Source organism: Euleptes europaea, chromosome 15, assembly GCF_029931775.1.
Source record: "Euleptes europaea isolate rEulEur1 chromosome 15, rEulEur1.hap1, whole genome shotgun sequence".
In the NCBI taxonomy this organism is placed as follows: Eukaryota; Metazoa; Chordata; class Lepidosauria; order Squamata; family Sphaerodactylidae; genus Euleptes; species Euleptes europaea.
Genome location: NC_079326.1, coordinates 47527557 through 47548213, shown reverse-complemented (window position 1 = coordinate 47548213; position 20657 = coordinate 47527557). Strand labels below are relative to the sequence as shown.

At 45.1% G+C, this 20657-nt stretch overlaps 1 protein-coding gene across 1 annotated transcript; it reads right to left on the bottom strand.

Moving 5' to 3' along the window:
* Positions 1 to 4248: 4248 nt before the first annotated feature.
* Positions 4249 to 20329, bottom strand: IDH1 (isocitrate dehydrogenase (NADP(+)) 1). Its single transcript, XM_056861108.1, has 8 exons — positions 20203 to 20329; positions 17623 to 17914; positions 16530 to 16635; positions 12537 to 12714; positions 11417 to 11568; positions 9237 to 9377; positions 7142 to 7304; positions 4249 to 4324 (listed from the first exon to the last, which is right to left on the bottom strand). The coding sequence occupies exons 1-8, from the start codon at positions 20322 to 20324 to the stop codon at positions 4249 to 4251; spliced, it is 1230 nt and encodes a 409-aa protein (XP_056717086.1). The 5' UTR covers positions 20325 to 20329.
* Positions 20330 to 20657: the final 328 nt, after the last annotated feature.

Here is a 20657-nt window from a genome sequence, read left to right as displayed (position 1 = left end):
AGTATCGCTGGAAAAGCATTTAGTCCAGAAACAGATGATGATGTTCCTCTCTTCTGGCTTGTGCTGCTAATGGGAGCGACGCTCCTGTTCAGGAGAAGCACAAGAATGAAGCATTTTATCTGTTGCTTAGAAACACTGTGCTGCAGAACTGAAATTTGGAGAAAGAGAAAAACAGCCAGCTTGGGTTGTGCTCCTGGCCCAGACTGCAAGTGATCTGTTTACATGCCCAGGCGTTGGATTTCACAGCTAAATGGTTTACTCTAAACACTGACAGCTGGCTGATAATGAAGACCTGGTCCCTGGCCTATCACTTCCTATGGTGGATGTATCCCTTTGTGTTATGAATCACTTAAATCAAAAGGGGGCAAGATAGGGGTTCCAACCTCCAGGTTAGGGTTGCCAACTGCCAGGTAGTAGCAGGAGATCTCCTGCTAATTCAACTGATCTCCAGCCGATAGAGATCAGATCACCTGGAGAAAAATGGCTGCTTTGGCAATTGAACTCTATGGCATTGAAGTCCCTCCCCTCCCCAAACCCCACCCTCTTCAGGCCCTGCCCCCAACATCTCCCGCCGGTTGAGAAGAGGGACCTGGCAACCCTACTCCAGGTACAAGCTGGAGATCCCCTGCTATTACACTGATCTCCAGCCACTAGAGATCAGTTCAATTGGAGAAAATGGCCACTTTGGCAATTGCACTCGATGGTATTGAAGTCCCTCCCCTCCCCAAACTCCACCCTCCTTAGACTCTGCCCCAGAAACCTCCTGCTGATGGCAAAGAGGGACCTGGCAACCCTAGGGCAAGAGGAAAAATGCAGGCAGTTGAGAAGTTCCAGAAGACACCTGAGGGCCATGCTATAGCCGAGCTTCCAAGATAGGGATGCCAGCCTCTAGGTGGGACCTGAGGACCCCCCAGAATTACAGCTCATCTCCGGACTACAGAGATCAGTTCCCCTGGAGAAAATGGATGCTTTGGAGGGTGGACTCTATGGCATTGCACCCCACTGAGGTCCCTGTCCATCCCAGGCTCCATCCTCAAATCTCCAGGAGTTTCCCAACCTGGATCTGGCCACCCAACTAGGGTAGCCAGATCCCTCTTCACCACCAGCGGGAGGTTTTTGGGGTGGAGCCTGAGGAGGGTGGGGTTTGGGGAGGGGAGGGACTTCAATGCCATAGAGTCCAATTGCCAAAGTGGGCATTTTCTCCAGGGGAACTGATCTCTATTGGCTGGAGACCAGTGGTAATAGCAGGAGACATCAAGCTAGTACCTGGTGGTTGGCAGCCCTACACCCAACCCCTCGCCCCATACCCAGCCAGTAGCCGGGGGGGTACCTGTCAACCCTATTCCAAGCCCACTGAAAACAATGTGCTCTGAAGCACTTCAGTTTATGTAAGACTGGGCATGAGCTAGGTATGTTATACTGTTTTGTAATTGCCAGGGGGAAAGTACACCTGAGGCCCAAACATTTGCCTTGGCACTGCCTGGCTCTGAACCCCCCGTGTCATAGGAGGATGGAGTTCAGATAAGGAATCTGTCATCCTGTTTCCAGCTAGGGTTGCCAGACTCCAGGTGGTGGCTGGAGATCTCCCGCTATTACAACTCATCTCCAGGTGACAGAGATCAGTTCACCTGGACAAAATGGCCACTTTGGAAGGTGGACTCCATGACATTATGCCCCATCGAGGTCCCTCCCCTCCCTAAACCCCACCCTCCTAAGGCTCCACCCTCAATTTCTCCAGGTTTTCCCCAACCCAGAGCTGGCAACCCTCTCTACAGCTTTTTGTATTTCTCTTCTCCCTTCATTAATCTTCCTTCCACATGAAAATGCCTGCATAATCAAGGCAAAGCCCCGAAGAAGTTGGCAGGGTGACCTCGAAGAAAAAGCCTTTGAGCCTGCATCACTAAACGGCCTTTGAGCCTGCATCACTAAATCCTGATTGGGTGAAAAGATAAAATTCTCAGGCTGCAGAGAGATCTATAAAGCTATTAGCTTGGATTGGTGTTGTGTGTCAAGACTGCTGTGCAGTGCCGGATTTACGTATAAGCTAAACAAGCTATAGCTTAGGGCCCCACTCTCTTGCCCCCCAAAAAAATTTAAAAGAAAAAAAACCCTGGATGTACATTTCCAAAATATAAGATAAAAAAACAAATAAAATAAAACCTACATACAGAAACAGTGTTTTGTGTTGTGTAGGCTCCTATGATGTAAGTAATTGTATTTCAGTTCAACAATTACTTTGATAAAATACATATTTTGTTATGTGCAAATGGCTTTAGATACCTATTAGGTCCATAAATTACCATACAGCATATATTCAATACAAAAAACTGTGACAATTTGTTGTTGACAAAGGACAGCTGGACATATAAAGGGCCCATTACCTTCAATAGCTTAGGGCCTCATCAAACCTAAATCCGGCCCTGCGTCGTGTCCAGTCTCTGGCACACTCTGGCAGGCTGTGCCAAGATGTTCAATCTTGGACCCATTCCCAGGAGGGGAATGTCAAGGCTCTTTCTAAGTACAGGAATCTTTAACAAGATACCTTTTCATATTTCTTTTCAGTATTCTGCCTAAAACTGTCAACAGATTATTCCCATGTATCCATGCTTTCTAAGATTTGTGCATAGTTATTAAAGATGCATTTTCAGCCAGGCAGGTAAAATACAAGTCTTTTTATTTTATTATGCTTCAGAAATGTTAAGAAAGTTGATTTTCCCCACATGTGGTCTTTCAGTCATTTAGAGTTAACTTATTGTTGTCTCTATTTTGTATTATCTCAGCTGGGACAGTCTCTCGCTCTCAGCCTTACTCATAAAGTAACTCATTCATAAAGTCATTCCCATTGAACAGATGGGCAACTGAAGCCAGGGGTGTGGGGAAGGTCAGCACCGGACACTGAGAAAGGTCTGGGCACTCAGCCGAGAGGTCAAGTTTCTCCATTTTCCCGGGGGCTACAGTTACTTCAGAGGACTTCTTCTAGGGTGACATTGCAGCCCTTGAGCACATAGGTCAATATAGTCTCCTCAGACCGCCAGTGGCTCTCCAGGGTCTCAGGTGGAGGTTTTTCATGTAATCTGCTATTTGCTCCCTTTAACTGGAGAGTGATGCTGGTAGCTTCTACATGCAAAACAGATGCTTCACCAAGGCTCCACAGCCCCTCCCCCTTTTCTTGCAGGACTTGCCATCAGGCAAGTATTTGATTCCCCCACTCGAATTCCACAGAAAGCACTGACCGGCTTGCCAATTAACCACCCCTTCTCTTGACAGCATGGTGTAGTGGTTAAAAGTGGTGGTTTGGAGTGGTAGACTCTAACCTGGAGAACCAGGTTTGATTCCCCACTCCTCCACATGAGCGGCAGATGCTAATCTGGTGAACTGGATTTGTTTCCCCACTCCTACACATGAAGCCCCACCTCCCTCACAGGGTGTCTGTGGTGGGGAGGGGAAGGGAAGGTGATTGTAAGCCAGTTTGATTATTCCTTAAGTGGTAGAGAAAGTCGGCATATAAAAACCAGCTCTCCTTCTTCTTCTTGCACACCTGTACAAGTGGCAGAATGATGCTGGGCAGAGAATCCTACCTGATGGTATTTTGTTTCTGTGCAACTCAGAGACAACAGGAGAGACAGGAGTGGGAATCAGTAATTTATTTTGAACTCGATAACCTTGTTCAGACGGCTAATGAGAAACAGATTTGAGTAATTGCACCTTGACTGACATACAGCTGAAGAGAAAAGGGAAATTTCCTTTTTTCAGCACAGGCATAAGACATGATGACAGAAAAGGACTGGACCTTATCTTTCTGGACGCTTCTGAGAATAAGTACTCCCCACCCCTTTTAGTCGGATTTGATTCTGTTTGCAAAATTCACTGGAAGGTGTGAAAAAAGTATTTTCCATTGCTACGGTGGTCCATCGGTGGGTGACCTGGAGCCAGTGAACACTGCAGGAGTCTGCAACTTCTTATACTTAAAAAAAACCCAAAACAAAACAGCTTCACTGTAAAAACTGGAGAAGGGAAGAGTTTGACTGTCAGGTGGACCAACAGTTTAATCTGTTGCTGCTCCATCAGCCTTAAAAACAACAACAATAAATCACTTGGGAGCCTAAGGGGTGAGAGAGTCCAGGTACGTTTCTATTTTCAGCTTGATTTCTCCTCAGTCCGTGCAGTGTTACGCCACACGGCAGAGGGACTCATTCATTTGTCTGGCAGGCAACCTTCTTTCTCTGAGCAGCTGTCGAGACCAGCTCTTTAAAGCTTCGCCTTCAGGTTTTCGGCAAGTTTGTCCAGGAACTCAAATGTGTTCAAGTAGTCGGAGCGCTGCACACTGAGATGGGGAAAGAAACACAGAAGGTGTCAATGCTGAGATTGCATCAAGTTCAGGAATATCCCCCCAAACTAGCAAAACAGGAAGCCACGAGGAAAGTTTTTGCACAGTTCACGCAGGTTATATGGAACTGGCCTTTTCTCAGTGCAGGCTTTGGAGCACCTGGTACAATTTTTGCTGCTGTTGAATGCCCTCATGGGAGTATGGAGATGTCGTAGGCCAGCCCGAGCTGTCGTCCTCCTCTGAGGAAGAGGAGTGGGAACCTGGGTGCGGTCCTCCAAGGACCGCACTGGAACAGCAGGAGCAGGCATTAGAGCCACCAGGACCCACGACAGGAGATGAGGGCTGCTCTTTCTGGCAGCAAACAGAGCAGCAGAAGGGGCAGCAGGACTCCTCGCTTGCAAGTTCTCCCAAGCGGCTGAGAAGCAGAGAATCAGGGCCCGGCTTCAATTAAGAGAAAGAAGGCAAAATGCCAGGTGGGCCTTGAGAGAGAGAAAGGAGACAATTAAGCCTAATCAGGATGGAGTGGAATAAGCTGGAACTGATAGGCTAATAAAAGGCCAGTGACTGAGACGCAAACAGGAGCTCCAAGCAACTGAAGCTATCTCAGTTCACACCGGCGTGCAAACTGCAGTCTGATCGGAGAAACAAGGAGATACAGCTGGTAAGTGCTTTGTCTGCTAATTACCTTAGGCTAGCCTGATCCCTGGGAAGAGAAAAGCCTGCGTCAGGCTCTGGTCGGCACAGCACTCCAATTGCTGTTGTTGAAACCAGAGGCCAAGCCTTCGGCCTGGTTCCTGCCTGCACGCTACACTCCTGCCGGAGTACGACAGGAGAATTTAAGGCTCAAAATTTTCCTCAGAACATACAAACTAGCAGCAGTCTATGAGGAAAGGCTGAAGAGTCTGGGACTTCTCCATTTAGAAAAGAGACGACTAAGGAGGGACATGATAGAGGTTGATAAAATTATGCACAAGGGCAGAGACAGTGGACGGCGATAACTTTTTCTCCCTCCTCCAAGATACTGGAACTCAAGGGCATCCAATGAAATTGATGGTCAGTAGATTCAGGATAGGCGTCAGGAAATACTTCTTAACTCAACAAGTGATTAAAATGGGGAATTTGCTGACAGAGGATGTGGCCATGACCCCAAGCATAGGCCACTTTAAAAGGGGACTGGACAGATTCATGGAGGAGAGGTCTATCAGTGGCTACTGGCCATGGTTATTAACGGGAACCTCCACATTCAGAGGCAGTAAACCTCTGAATTCCAGTGCTAGGCCATAACATCAGGAAAAGGCCTCAGCCTCTATGCCCTGTTGTTGGCCATCCAGACTCAGTGTTTGGCCACTGTGTGAGACAGGATGCTGGACTAGATGGACCACTGGTCTGATCCAGCAGGGCTCTTATGGTCTTAAAAAGCCTCTTTTCAGGAGCATTCACATCAACCCTACAGCTCATAAGAAAGGCCCTGCTGGATCAGACCAAGGCCCAACAAGTCCAGCAGTCTGTTCACACAGTGGCCAACCAGGTGCCTCTAGGAAGCCCCCAAATAAGATGACTGCAGCAGCATCATCCTGCCTGTGTTCCATCACACCCAAAATAATAGGCATGCTCCTCTGATACTAGAGAGAATAGGTATGCGGCATGACTAGTATCCATTCTAACTAATAGCCACAAATACCCCTCTCCTCCACGAATAAGTCCACTCCCCTCTTAAAACCCTCCAAGCTCAAGCTCAAGGCTCCTGGGTGGATTTGCAGCCTTAAGAAGATTAACAGTGCCAACTTAAAACAGAGTTACACCTCTCTTAGTCCATTGCAGCTCAGAAGGGCATAACTTAGGGTGGCACCGTCTAGCAGAAGCAAAGAGTTTCCATCTAGACATTAGGAAGAATTTTCTAACAGAGCGGTTCCTCAGTGGAACAGGCTTCCTTGGGTGGTAAGCTCTCCTTCCCTGGAGTTTTTTAAGCAGAGGCTAGATGGCCATCTGTCAGCAATGCTGATTCTATGACCTTAGGCAGATCATGAGAGGGAGGGCACCTTGGCCATCTTCTGGGCATGGAGTAGGGGTCACTGGGGGTGTGGGGGGGAGGTAGTTTGGAATTTCCTGCAGTGTGCGGGGGGTTGGACTAGATTACCCTGGTGACCCCTTCCAACTATATGATTCTACCTTTTGATTCAGTTCATATTGAATTTTTGCATCTCTGGACAAGCATTCTGGTCTTGGGAATGCCTAGACATTGGCTTCATGAATAATTTATTGGCAGCCAAATAGCCTAAAGCAAATTCTCATGCATTCCTGGAAAAGCTGCAAAACTGGATCTAACTTTCATTAGGTTTTTTTGGGGGGGGGGGTGGAGACAGAGGAGGGAGATAAAAGAAAGGTAGGCCTTCATACCAGGGAAACAGAAAGCTACATAGACAAGCACACAAAATCCAAGTTATTATTTTTTTTAGTAAAACAGAGACTGTATCTTACTGATGCAGGGAAATTTCTGTTTGAAGCCGAATGGTAAAGAGGGGGGAAAGCTTAACAAACCATAGCAGTCCAAACTATGAAAGTATCAGTACAAGAATATGCAAGTCAATATTGCTCTTAGCACAGGGAAAGAATTGTGTTGTAATTCCCGGGAAAAAACCTATGACTTCCCACTTCGTAATTCAACAGACACCGAGTGAGGCAATTTATAACCAAAAGTTCCTGATGATATTTTTATGTATTAACCGACCAGACTCCTTTGAAACAGCTTTAGTTTTCCTCCTGACCTTTAAAATGCCAGCTGTTTTCATATCCCTCTCAGCCCTGCATACTTACTTGGGAAGGCCTTTAATGCAAGCGGACAGATCTTTCGTCATGAAGCCGGCCTCGATCGTCTCTACGCAGACTTCCTCCAGGGTGGTGGCAAATTTCTGGAGCTCTGTGTTGTTATCTAATTTTGCTCTGTGAGCGAGACCTCTGGTCCAGGCAAAGATAGAGGCTGGCAAAGGGGGGGAGGGAGAGAAAGAAAGGTCAGCCCACCATGGAAATAACAAATGAATGTGCAGGCTAGTTTCTCCCCTATGTAATAACCTGATTTTGAATTCACCCGCAGACCAAGCAAATGACTCACTTAGCCCTTCCCCATACTGGGTTGTTTTCAGCCTCCCTGCAGGTCTTGATATCTGGGAATCCCCTTTCCTAAAACATTATCTTAGTTTTATTACTGCTTCTTCTTGTGTATCCTGAACATTTATTTTTATTTTAAACTTGTTTTTATTATTATTTGCTAACAGAGACAGAATAAAAAACATAAAAAGTACAAAATAGAAAACACCCCCAAAATACAGACTTGTAACATACAAGTGTGAAATATTGATAACCTAACTGAATTTACTACAAAATCTACTTTTAACCTGAAATATTATAGTTACTTTCATGCTTCCCTTTTTTCTGAGCTACCCCTGCATAACTTGACATCACTCCTTATACGTTTTAGATATTATATTTCTGAGAAAATAATACCTTATATATTCTATCTTTCTGTGTTTAACTCTAATTGTATATATTGTCGAAAGCTTTCACGGTCAGAGTTCATTGGTTCTTGTAGGCTATCCGGGCTGTGTGACCGTGGTCTTGGTATTTTCTTTCCTGACTTTTCGCCAGCAGCTGTGGCAGGCATCTTCAGAGGAGTAACACCATCCAGCAGCTGTGGCAGGCATCTTCAGAGAGACACCGTCCTTCAGTGTTACTCCTCTGAAGATGCCTGCCACAGCTGCTGGCGAAACGTCAGGAAAGAAAATACCAAGACCACGGTCACACAGCCCGGATAGCCTACAAGAATCTAATTGTATATGTTAATTAATTCTAAATATTAAGCATTGTATAAAACATATAGTTTTAATTAGTCACACAATATAACTAGATCAATAACTAGAGCCAGCATGGTGTAGTGGTTAAGAGCAGTGGTTTGGAGTGGTGGACTCTAGCAGCGGAGGCTAATCTGGTGAACTGGATTTGTTTCCCCACTCCTACACATGACACAAGTTGGGTGACCTTGGGCTAGTCTCAGCTCTCTTAGAGCTCTCTCAGCCACACCTACCTCACAAGGTGTCTGTTGTGGGGAAAGGTGATTGTAAGCCAGTTTGAGTCTTCCTTAAGTGGTAGAGAAAGTCGGCATATAAAAACCAACTATCATCTCTTAATTATGCTAATTGTTGTATCCTGAACATTTGATGCATTCTTACTCTGGATTCAGCTGGAGATGGTGCTTTGATATCTCCAGGTGTCTATTTAGAAAGTTCATTGCCAGGGATCCGTGGATGGTATCACAGTGAGTAACAGCGTGTGTCATGATTCCATGGAAGTAATCTATGGCTTGTTCAGTTCTGGATTCCATCCACTAAATGACAATAATTCCCTCTGTGCAACATTTCATAATATGTTTGGGGAGTGCTTACAATTGGAAGAATCCCTCCTAAGCGCAGAATTCATTTTCTCGTACTTCTTGGGCACGTCTGCGCCACCAACAGCACAGTCCTGTTCATAAGGGTACAACGTTCCATGCTAATACATGAGGCCTTAACAAAGAACTATTGTTTCCAGAGTTCCTTGGGGATATGCCGTGACAGTTCGGCCGGTCCGTGGCTTGGATTCTATGGCTTCTTTTCTCTTGCGCTCCCCTTTATCTGTGGTGGAAGTGGTCTTCCACTGTGAAGCGTGTTCCTCTCACACTAGGTACTTTTCTGCTCCTTGAAAGACCTTTGTCTTCCATGAGCGGAAGTGCCTAGTGCCAGAGAAAGTGCATTCCGCAGTGGAGGACCGCTTCCGCAATCCATGAAGAGGAGAGCAAGAAGAAAGAAGGTACAGGAAGCAAGCTTCAGCATTTCGTGTAGATGCTCAATATTACTGACAAAGCAGGAAGTTATCATACCAATAGGGTTGGTGGACGTTTCTTGGCCTTTCTGGTGCATGCGATAATGGCGGGTGACTGTGCCATGCGCAGCTTCGGCTTCCACTGTTTTGCCATCTGGACATATCAGGACGCTGGTCATCATTCCCAGGGAGCCATAACCTGGACAGGGGAAAAAAAGTGGGAGATGCCTTTCACTGAAATTCTGATCTCTGCACAAAAATCTGCCACAGCTAAAGAAAACAAAAACTACCAATTTCTTAACAGCCTTTATTAACACATTATGGGAGAGGGGAGGGCCCAAACAGATTGCCTCTCAACGTGGAGGTTCCATTATTCCCTGCTTGTGATCGTCTCAGAGGCGTCTGATTGGCTGGAAACACAGTACTGGTGCAAGCCTTGTTAAAAAATATTTACCTATTATTTTTTTAAAATAAATTTTTATAATTGGGGTACAGAAAGAAAAAGGGGAAAGGGTAGGGAAATGATAATGAAGATTTTGTATCTGTGTCCAAATAATACTAAAACATTACATACAAACATATAGCACCCTTCGTCAGTCGTTATCTCCTCTGAGTTATTGTCAAAGGATTAAGAATATATCAGAAAGTTAAAGGTATTTATTTGATATTTTCTAGTCTACTATCTGACATTATAGGAGCCCCGTGGTGCAGAGTGGTAAACTGCAGTACTGCAATCAAAAGCTCTGCTCACCTAAGTTCGATTCCAACGGAAGTTGGTTTCAGGTAGCTGGCTCAAGGTTGACTCAGCCTCCCATCCTTCCAAAGTCGGTAAAATGAGTACCCAGCTTGTTGGGGGTAAAGGGAAGATGACTGGGGAAGGCACTGGCAAACTGCCCCATAAACAAAGTCTGCCTCGTAAACGTCGGGATGTGACGTCACCCCATGGGTCAGGAATGACCTGGTGCTTGCACAGGGGACCTTTACCTTTTTATCTGACATTATATTGTTTTACTTTATGTACTCTATATTATATCCATGAGGTTTGTTTAATTCTACCTATTCTATATTTCCATTTGTCAGTCTATGTCTTCTAAAAAACCAAGGTTAAGATTAGATGAATATCTTTCATATAAAGGTTGCCATCTCAGCTTAAAATCATCTGTCGAGTTTCTTTTTATCAAACACATCAATTTTACCAAACACATCAAAGCAAAATCAAATAGTGTACTGATCCATTCAGCCACATCTGGGATCGTGTCTTCTTTCCAATATTTATCTATTATTAAAAAGGGGGCTGCCTGTTTTCACCTGCATAGTTGTCTCTAGCCTGGAAACTCTGACCTCTAGAGGGAGGCGCTTCCTTTGGAGGAGGCCAGGTGGGTGGTTGCCTGGCAGCAGGGCAGGGGGAGGAAGGAAAAAAACTCCAAGAGTGAGTAGTAGCCAGAGAAGAAGCTGAGGTAAGAACATAAGAAAGGCCATGCTGGATCAGACCGAGGCCCATCAAGTCCAGCAGTCGGTTCACACAGTGGCCAACCAGGTGCCTCTAGGAAGCCCCCAAACAAGACGACTGCAGCAGCACCATCCTGCCTGTGTTTCACCGCACCCAAAATAATAGGCATGCTCCTCTGATCCTGGAGAGAATGGGTATGCATCATGACTAGTAGCCATGGATAGCCCTCTCCTCCATGAACATGCCCACTCCCCTCTTCAAGTCTTCTAAGTGGGCAGCCAAGTTGGCAAGGGTGTTTTTCCTCATGATGATGTGGACAATTTCTAAAGAGGTTCCTGAGGAAACCAGACAGCCTGGACTGAAAAAGGCAGTTGGCAGAGAAGCAGCCATCTTCTGGAGTGTGCCTTCAGGCCTGAGAGTGTGGCTTCTCAGTGACTGTGAGGAAAAGTGGCTAGAAGACTTTCTTCTCTTTTTGCCCAAAGTTTGTGACTACCGTTATAATTTTTATTCATACCGTTTGTTAAAGCTCCCAGTCTGACCTTGCTGATTCCCTCACCTTTTAATAAACGTTATTTGTTTAAGCGCTGTTCAGGTTTAGAACGGGGCATCCACAATCCTGTGACCATTAACCTGGCTCTATTAAGACTAAAAGTGTTACACTGGATTGGATGGATTTTAATTGTAGGATCCTGCAAGGTCCTTCTGATAGCCAGCCTACCTATTGCCACAGGAATGTCGGCTGGCCAATCAGGTTCCCAAAGTGTTGTAATAAAAGGGGTGGCCCATACCTTGTGCAACTGAGTCAGACTGCACATCACCGTCGTAGTTCTTGCAGGCCCAGATAAACCCTCCCTCAGATTTCAGTGCTTGCGCCACCATGTCGTCTATGAGCCGATGCTCGTACCAGATCTTTTTGGCTTCAAATTTTGACTTGTACTCCCTGGAGAACAAAGAGAACTGAATGTAAAACATAGCGATTACAGGTACAGACCAAAAGAAGAATGGAAAGTAACTCACATCTTGCATAAAGTGGAAAGGGGGGGGGGAAATATGACATGAGCTACAACAAAGAATTAGGTACAGGCCTGTTCCCCATCCCATTCTTTCTCAGGCAATCTGGACAGAAACTGCCTGTATATTTCCCCTTATATCTCTGCAACGAAAAGGGCTGGAGACTTACTCTCAAGGAAAAAAGTACATTGCAATGGCAGCCACCTAATGCCCTAAAAGTCAACTCTGTCTTCATCTATAAGCAAAGGAGACCTGCTCTTCTGAAGCATGAACTGAAACAGAAGCTTTAGCACAACACTCTTTAAATGTTGCCTTTCCTCCCTGACTAGCTCAGGGGAGTGAGCAGCTGAAGTCCACAAAGGGATAGCTTTGTCAAGGCCTCTCTTGATGTTCACATTGCAAAAGAGAAGGCTGAAGAGCTCTTTGCCTATGGGAAAGTGGGCGAAGGTGTCCTTGGTACCAGGGAATAGACTAAGGAAAAGAAAGAAAGGTTTTGGGAACCAGACTGAGTTCCAGGACCTTGAGTTCTATCTTTTTTCCTGTTTTTATGCTTGGTGCATATTATGAACTTATTTTGAATCCCTAAAGCCCTTGAACACAAGTGTAGTGTAGCGGTTAAAGTGTCAGACTAGGATCTGGGGGAGCCAAGTTCAAATCCCTTCTCTGCCATGAAAGCTTGCTGGATGAATTTGAGCCAGTCATCTACTCTCAGCCTAACCCACCTCACAGGGTTGTTGTGAGCATAAAATGAAGGAGAGGGTTGGCCCTGGGGGTGGGGGGGAAGGATTTTGAGATTCAAGAATGCACTGTTCAAAAATCAGCAAGAAAGGGTATAATTTCCTTGAACACAGCTATACCTGCAAAATGAAAATAAAATAACAAAATGTTATTGATTACTTCTCATAGATCTCCTGAAAGATGTCTTTAAACCGGCCATCGTATTTCTTCAAAATGGTGTTTTTGGTGCTCATGTACAGAGGCCAACTTTTAGACAGTGCCATCTGGAAGGAGCTGTGAGCAAAGTCCTTGATGGATTGGTCAAGGTTGAACATTCCCAGAGCCACACCTCCACAGTCTATACCACAGAAAGAGCAAAGTAAAACAGGGTTCAGGTACAATAAAACTTTGTTTTTTGAGCAGCACAATAGTCCATGTGACACACACCCTTAGACACATGAACACATGAAGCTGCCTTATATTGAATCAGACCCTTGGTGCATCGAAGTCAGTACTGTCTACTCAGACCGGCACCGACTCTCCAGGGTCTCAGGCAGGGGTCTTTCCCATCACCTACTTGCCTAGTCCCTTTAACTGGAGAGGCCGGGGATTAAACCTGGGACCTTCTGCATGCCAAGTAGATGCTCTACCACTGAGCCACAGCCCCTCCCCGAATACTCTTAATAAGAAGTTGGAGTATTATGAACATCAGCCATTGTGATGTAGCGGTTAGTGTCCAATTCACATCTGTGAGACTCCAGTACAAATCTCCAGTCTGCTGCTCAAGCTCGCTGTGTGACCTTGGGCCAGTCATACCCTCCAAGCCTGAACTGCCTCACAGGGTTGTGGTGAGGATAAAATGGAGGAGAGGAGAAAGATATAAGCTGCTTTGGGTCCCCGCCAGAGAGAAAGGCGGAGAATAAATGAAGTAAACAAACAGGCACCGTTTTAGGGCACTCCAAGCCAAGTATCATCCAATGATGGGAGACACTGGTTCCTGAAAGGGCGCTCCCTGCAGATTCCAAGCTGATGCCAACGGAGAAATGTCTTTTAAAAACTTTTACTGTGGTTTTTTTTTCTTCCCTTCCTTCAAGGAGCTGAACATGGCACACATGGTTTATCCCTCCATTTTATCCTCACAACAATCCTGTGAGGTAGGCTAGGCTGAGAGAAGGTGACCAGCACTACGCCCCACATCCTGAAAAGGCATATCACTGGCTTAGAGTCTAATTAGTGACAATTGTTGGGATTTATTAATGCCTGTGGAGTTTAACTGTTTTATTGCCTCTTGCCCCAAAGAGCTGGGTATAACTTGAAGCCAGCATAATTCACAGCAGCATGACCAGGTCTCATCGTCATGTCCTGATGAATTTTCCTCTCTCTTTTTAAACATTTTTTATAACAGCCAGCCTGACAAAGGGCTCTAGTGAACTTGAAAGCTGGCACACCGTTAGATGTCATTTGGTTGGTCCTAATAAAATGTACCATGGAGATTGGGTTCTGAGTGTTTTGGCCTTACGCCACCTCGCGACACAGGGGGATTTGAACCCAGGTCTTTATCCTGCCCTCTAAGCGCTACACTACAAACGGCTCAGATACAGCTCTATGAACCACAGGCTTGATTCTGGAGTACTGGTGTTCACAAATCTCTTTGTGAGGAAGTGGTATATGAAACATTTCGACCACATAAAGGGCCTTGCTGGAACAAAGGTGAGGGGTGACCTTTACAAGTTAACCAGGACCTTTCACTGAGAAGCACAACAGACTTGTTTTAACGATTTAATATCCATAATTTGTTAAGTTCAGCAGGCTCGTGACAGAAATGTCTCATGACTGAATGTCTCATAAAAGAAAATTGCTCTGGTAACAAAACAACCTCTGGCTGGCTTGCACGACCCGTCGATGCACTATAAAACCGTTAAGAAAATGAGTTACGAGTGAGTTCTCAGTTCAGCATTTCAGCAATGGAGCTTACTGGGCACCCTTAAGTCAGCCACTCTCTTATGGTTATATAGTGTTCAATTTTTGGTGTTTTTTAGTCTAGAGCGGAAAACTGTTTGGATAAGAAATAAGAAATGTAAGAGGTTTGTTCTTTTAATGTACTTATATTTTCGCCCGGATAATAGCTAACTCAAAAGATTATACAACAGTCGTAACGTAGTCTGCTCGACCAATTTTTTCAAGAGGAAGTGTTCTTTTTCTCCTCTATTTCTTGATGGATACCCTGTTTCCCCTTCCCCTTTCACCTTCTGTACCCTTAATAATATATTTTTTTTAAGTCAGCCACTCTCGATCAAACCAATGTTCTCTCTCCCCTCCATTTGAAACATGGGAGAAAATAATACTGTCCTACCGTACAAGTTTCTGTAAGGATTATTTTTGGAGGTTTCCTCAAGTTTCTAAAAAGTAGCTGAAGCGCAAAAACAATGCGCTGAGAGGACTGAAATGGTGTTAGCTGGGAATTAAGGCCAGAACCTCACTGGGTTGAACGGCTTCCAACGAGTCACCAGCCTCCACTTGTCACAGTTGGGACACAGCCACGGTTGAGACACGGCCAGAATGCAAATCTTAATTGCACACAATAGCAGTGCCCCAGACAGCTTTTAAAGGACCATACTAAAGCCGTCCGTCATTTTTGTCCTGCACAACTGAATATGAAACGTTCATTAACACAGCTATGCTAATGCCAACAAGCCATAAATAGCAGACCGATTCTCCCCCCTTCCAATATTCAGAGGCAGGGGTTCTAATGAATGAAGCCTCTTGTTTGGCCAGACAACGTTAACTCTGTTAATCTACACACAAGCACAGTCTCCTAGCAACTTTCCCAAACCATGCCGGAGGAGTTGAGTAGCCTGAAGTTATTGAGACAAATCTGCCTCCACGGCCTAAAAACATTCTTGGCCTCCCCTTTGGATGGATAAGGAAGCTGGTAGTAATTTTGTACCGAGCACGAGCCTGAACCTCTTTGGAACAGGAGCCACCAAATCTCCACTCAGCCAAGAAGCTAAATGGATGATTAGGTCAAGATATTGATGGCTATCCCTAACCTACCTCACAGGGTTGTTGTGATAAAAATGGGCAGCGAAAAACCATGTATGCCTGAACTCTTTTAAGGAAGGACTGGCTTAAAAAAAAAAAAGCTCTAGAAATAACACAAGCTCCATTATGTTCTCTCACAGAGTGAACTTAAAATGATTAAAAAATGTGTGTAATATGCAGTGCCACTGTAGGCAGTTACATCCTTCTAAACCCATGAACTTAGAAGAAGAGTTGGTTTTTATATGCCGACTTTCTCTACCACTTAAGGAAGAATAAAACCGGCTTACTATCACCTCCCCCTCCCCACAACAGACACCCTGTGAGGTAGGTGGGGCTGAGATAGCTCTAAGAGAGCTGTGACTAGCCCAAGGTCGCCCAGCCGGCTTCATGTGTAGGGGAAACCAACATGGTTCACCAGATTAGCCTCGGCTGCTCATGTGGAGGAGTGGGGAATCAAACCCGGCTCTTCAGATTAGAATCCACCGCTCCAAACCACCACTCTTAACCGCTTCACCACGCTGGATTGTTTAGGACTGCACTGTAAGACAATGAAAGAAAACGCCACCTTAACTCCATCCTGGGTATCACTTTTTAAATTAAATGTCAACCCAAGTAGATTTCACAAACCCTGAAGTTGGTTTCACAACCAGTTGTGCAACTATTAAGGCAGTTTTGGATCATCTGGATTCTCAGGCTACGCCCTGGCCGCTGGCACAAGAAAAAACGGAGCTTGTCACAGTGGCTGCAGCTGACAGAACCAGGAATTCAAAACATACTTCCTGTAGTCCTGGTCAGCAGCTAGCTTTATGGAAGAGCCACTCTGAGGAAGAACAGCAGCCCTGCATCCTCAATATCACAGAGTAGATGGCTAGCAAGGCCTGCTGTCACACAGCATCCAACCCCTGCTTCCTGGTCAGCAACTGGGGTGGGGTGTAGAGACTCAAGAGAGATGTGGACAGCCTCCAGTTACTCCTAGTGTAAGGTTAGGGTCCAATGCCCATTTGACGCCTAGGCCTTCTTAGAAAGGGTTCCAATATTGCTATTTGTACAACGGCTGACATAGTTTAACTGTTTTCTCTTTTCTCTTTCTCACACGTACAAAAAGATGCTCACAGCCCCTTAAATACCTACTTTCAAAGTTATGTATTGTGTAAGTTACAGGTTTTCCTCCATTCTTTGGCGTGTAGGTCATCTCTACCTTTCCAGGGCCAGGAACGACAAAATCTGTGGCTCGGTACTGCAAGAGAAGAACAGCAAATAAAATGGGCAGCTTTGATTTAGGATTATGGACGACAGTACAAACTAGAAAAACCATATTTGCATCCATCCTGCTAGAATTCTGTTGTCATGCCTGTGTGATATCAGATTTCCATGTTTCTCCCTTAGTTGGTGGCAAAGTGGGGAATCACAGCGCTTGCTTTAAAACATTTCCTTCAACCAGATCTAGAATTGCACATTACTCCACCTATTTAGATTGCAACATTTTCTCAGCTATCTACGGTGTGTATCACAAGGTACCATATCTAAAATCTGTAATTTGAAATTTCTTAACAGCCACGCTTTGAGACAACTCTGCTCTATTTGCATTCTCTTCTCCCTTATCTTAAACAAAAACTTCTGATGTATGATAGCAATGAGAACAGCAGCTCCAAACACACAGGGTTTTTATTCTCTGGGGTTCTAATGGCAGTGAATTTTAATGCTTTTATGTTAAAATCATTATGCTGTTATGATTTTACTGTGCTTTATTTTCTAGCCTCTTGAACACATATGCACACAAAGCTGCCTTATACCGAATCAGATCCTTGGTCCATCACAGTGGGTATTGTCTAAGACTGGCAACAGCTCTCCAGGGTCTCAGGCAAAGGTCTTTCTCATCACCTGTGGTTCAGTGGTCCCAAGTTCAATCCCTGGCATCTCAAGTTAAAGGGACTAGGCAGGTAGGTGATGTGAAAGACCTCTGCCTGAGACCTGGAGAGCCGAGTCGGTCTGAGTAGACAATACTGACTTCGATGGACCCAGGGTCTGATTCAGTATAAGGCAGCTTCATGTGTTTATGTGATCCTGATTGGAAATAACAAGAATTGAACCTGGGGCCTTCTGCATGCCAAGCAGATGCTCTACCACTGAGCCATGGCCACTTTAAGCAGGTTCTCTGGAGAGGAGGCACAGAAAACAAATGAATATACGTCTATACATACAAGGTACAACTCAAAGTACTCACTTGGTCTCCAAATGCATGACGGCCAATGATGATGGGCTTCACCCATCCGGATACCAAACGTGGGATATTTTTGCAGATAATGGCTTCCCGGAACACTGTGCCCCCCAGAATGTTTCTGATGGTCCCATTTGGAGATTTCCACATCTGCTTCAACTTGAATTCTTCTACTCTCTTCTCATCGGGAGTGATCGTGGCACATTTGATTCCTACGTTGTACTTCTTGATGGCTTCGGCGGCTTCCACGGTGACTTTGTCATCTGTTGCGTCGCGGTTCTCTATACCCAAGTCATAGCTGCAAGTTGTACCCCCCCGCCACCAAAAACACCATTGTTAGGGCCTGAACAACTTATCCAAAATGTTATTGAAAGCATGTCCCTGCCCTAGAAGCGTGGGATGAGAAATATGTTTTAAAAACATGGAGGCAGGTGGAGAGAAATCAACACACTCAGTAAAAATTTATTATATGCTGCCTTTCCTGATTACCATGACAGCTCAGAAGGACTTAAGAGTGGGGACACCAGTTACAGTGACTTGCCTTCTAGGAAATCCCCCCTTATAAACTAGCAGCCAAAGGCCTACTTGAAAAGAATGGCCTTGCAAACCTGCATGGGACAAAAACAGCATAAGCGTCCCACTTCTCTCAGATTCATATACTGTCCCCTGCAAAATGTTTAATGAAAAATTCACTGAAAAGCAATGTTCCAAAATAAGAGGTGCCATTTGTCCACCTCTGAACGAATGATTCCTTGTTTTGTACCCCTACGTCATTCCCTATAGCCAAACTATGATGCAACTTAAGCATTTTCAATTGAGCCTGCAATTTGTACGTGACTTAAGTAGAAGGAAGCTACTTTGCATGGGATTGGGCAACGATGTGGAGTTCTGGGAAGGGAAGCTAATACTGGCTGCTGCTAAGAGCCCAAAGCAAATGTGTGGACATAAGCTAATTTTTTTTTAAAAAATGTCTGCATGCCAACATTTCTGTTTAAAGAATGGAAGTGTGTCAAAGGTCCTACATTTGTGATTGCATACATGGCAATAATCAGCAGAGCTATCAACGGTTGATTCTGCTTTGGCAGCATCAGCTCGAGCAAACTAGTTCACCTGGTTAGGCGACTTGCTGAGTTTTTGGGATTGGGGGAAAGGCCAAAGACTCCTGGGTTAACCAGACATCAGATGCCATGAAAAGCTCTCGCTGGATTCCCAAAAATACCTTCAGGGGTTCTTTGTCAATGGCCTTGACGACTAGCGGAAGTGCGGAATGACTAAAGTTTCAAGCCTCTGCTTTACTTACCTGGGAGAAAGTACCACTGAACATAATGGGGTTTACTACTGAGTAGACATGCAGGAGATTGTGCTGAAAGCTCCCAGGCATTTGCTCCTCTACTGCATAGGGTTGCCAGCTCCCAGTTGGGAAATACCTGGAGAATTTGGGGGTGGAACCTGAGGAGGGTGGGGTTTGGGGAGGGGGGGGGACTTCAATGGAGTGTCATGTCATAGAGTGGGTGAGTCCAGGTAGGGCTTTTGCCCAACAAGGCTTCTGGTTGGCTGGTCAGATTTTTTTGAAACCTTTGCAGCTGCTGCCACCACAACACAAGGATCTACACTGTGTTACTGAAGTTAAGCTGTGGCAATCATTTTGTGGCTGGCTCTGCCTCCCCCGGCGGCCATTTTGCTGCTGCGTCCACCGTGCAGTGTCAGAGCTCCAAATGACCCCCAGGCTCAAAAAGGTTGGGGATCCCTGATTTACACGGCTCCTGAGACTTAGAGTTGGGGCTGGCCAACAGATATATGGAAGTTTATCTTCCAAGGCATTCACCAAGTGCTCACCGAGCAAGAAATGTACTATTTAACGAAGGTGGACAACGGATATAGGGTTGGATCTAACTAGCTTTTTCATTGGTGAAAACAGGAGGAGAGGATCCTCTTTGACCACCAAAAATGCTTCAATGGGGATCGTGAGACTTGCATGGACAAAAGCCATGTGGAATGTGGGTGGAGCAAGGAAGGGAATTAGGGGAGAGGGAGTGAAAAAGCCAGCTAGATCCAACCTATAGTTTTGAGAATCTGGCCATTTATGCAGGGTCAATTTTGATGCTCACTCAAAGCTTTTTTTAAAAATGCAACCTTTAAAATGCCTATTCATGGTCCGGATACAAAAGGAGAAATTTCACCCCCCCCAATCGCCTGCTCCTTTGTTCCTGTTTGCATAGCCATTACCAGCTGCCCTGTGCATAGCTAACAAGCAGCTGTGATTTTGCATGGTTCCTTGAGGGGATTCTTCGCAGCAGGGGCGGAGCAAACACAAAAGGTTGCGTTAACGTGCTACTAATTACCAAGCATAAATGACCTCTGTGTAAAATGCGAGAAGACAATCATGGAGCATTGCCTCTATTAAACAACACATTTAAAAGTACGCATGCTTTAAAAAACAATGGAGATGTGTGAATTGGCCCCAAGAATGGGGGTGGGGGAGGGAAACAAGGGCAGAATCAGGTTCATGAATTATCATCTGACAAAGAAAAGGCAAATTTCCTACTACTGGGAAGATTTGTCAGATGTTCCAGATACTCCATATACCTGTGGAGTTCCAGATCCACGTAGGGGAAGATGAGTTTTTCCTTAATCAGGTCCCATATAATGCGAGTCATTTCATCCCCCTGCATCTCGACAACAGGCCCGCCATGGATTTTTTTAGACATTGTGAGCTAACAGAAAAACAAACAGAAAAGACATACTACACATTAACTGTAATAGCAACAAAAAAAAACCTTAAAAGCAAGAGTCCACATTCTAACCCACTGTAACCCAATCCCACTTCAAATTCTGTAACAAAATTAGTTATTAAATTAGGCATATCAATCAAACATACACACATATATTGAACATGTGGACACTTGCACTGTTGGTAGAATGTAATCTGAACTGGAATTCTTTGTAGTGTCTTTGGGCAGGGTGTGGTAAGGTGAATACATGAAGGCACCTTATACTGAACCAGACCCTTGGTCCATCAAAGTCAGTATTGTCCACTCAGA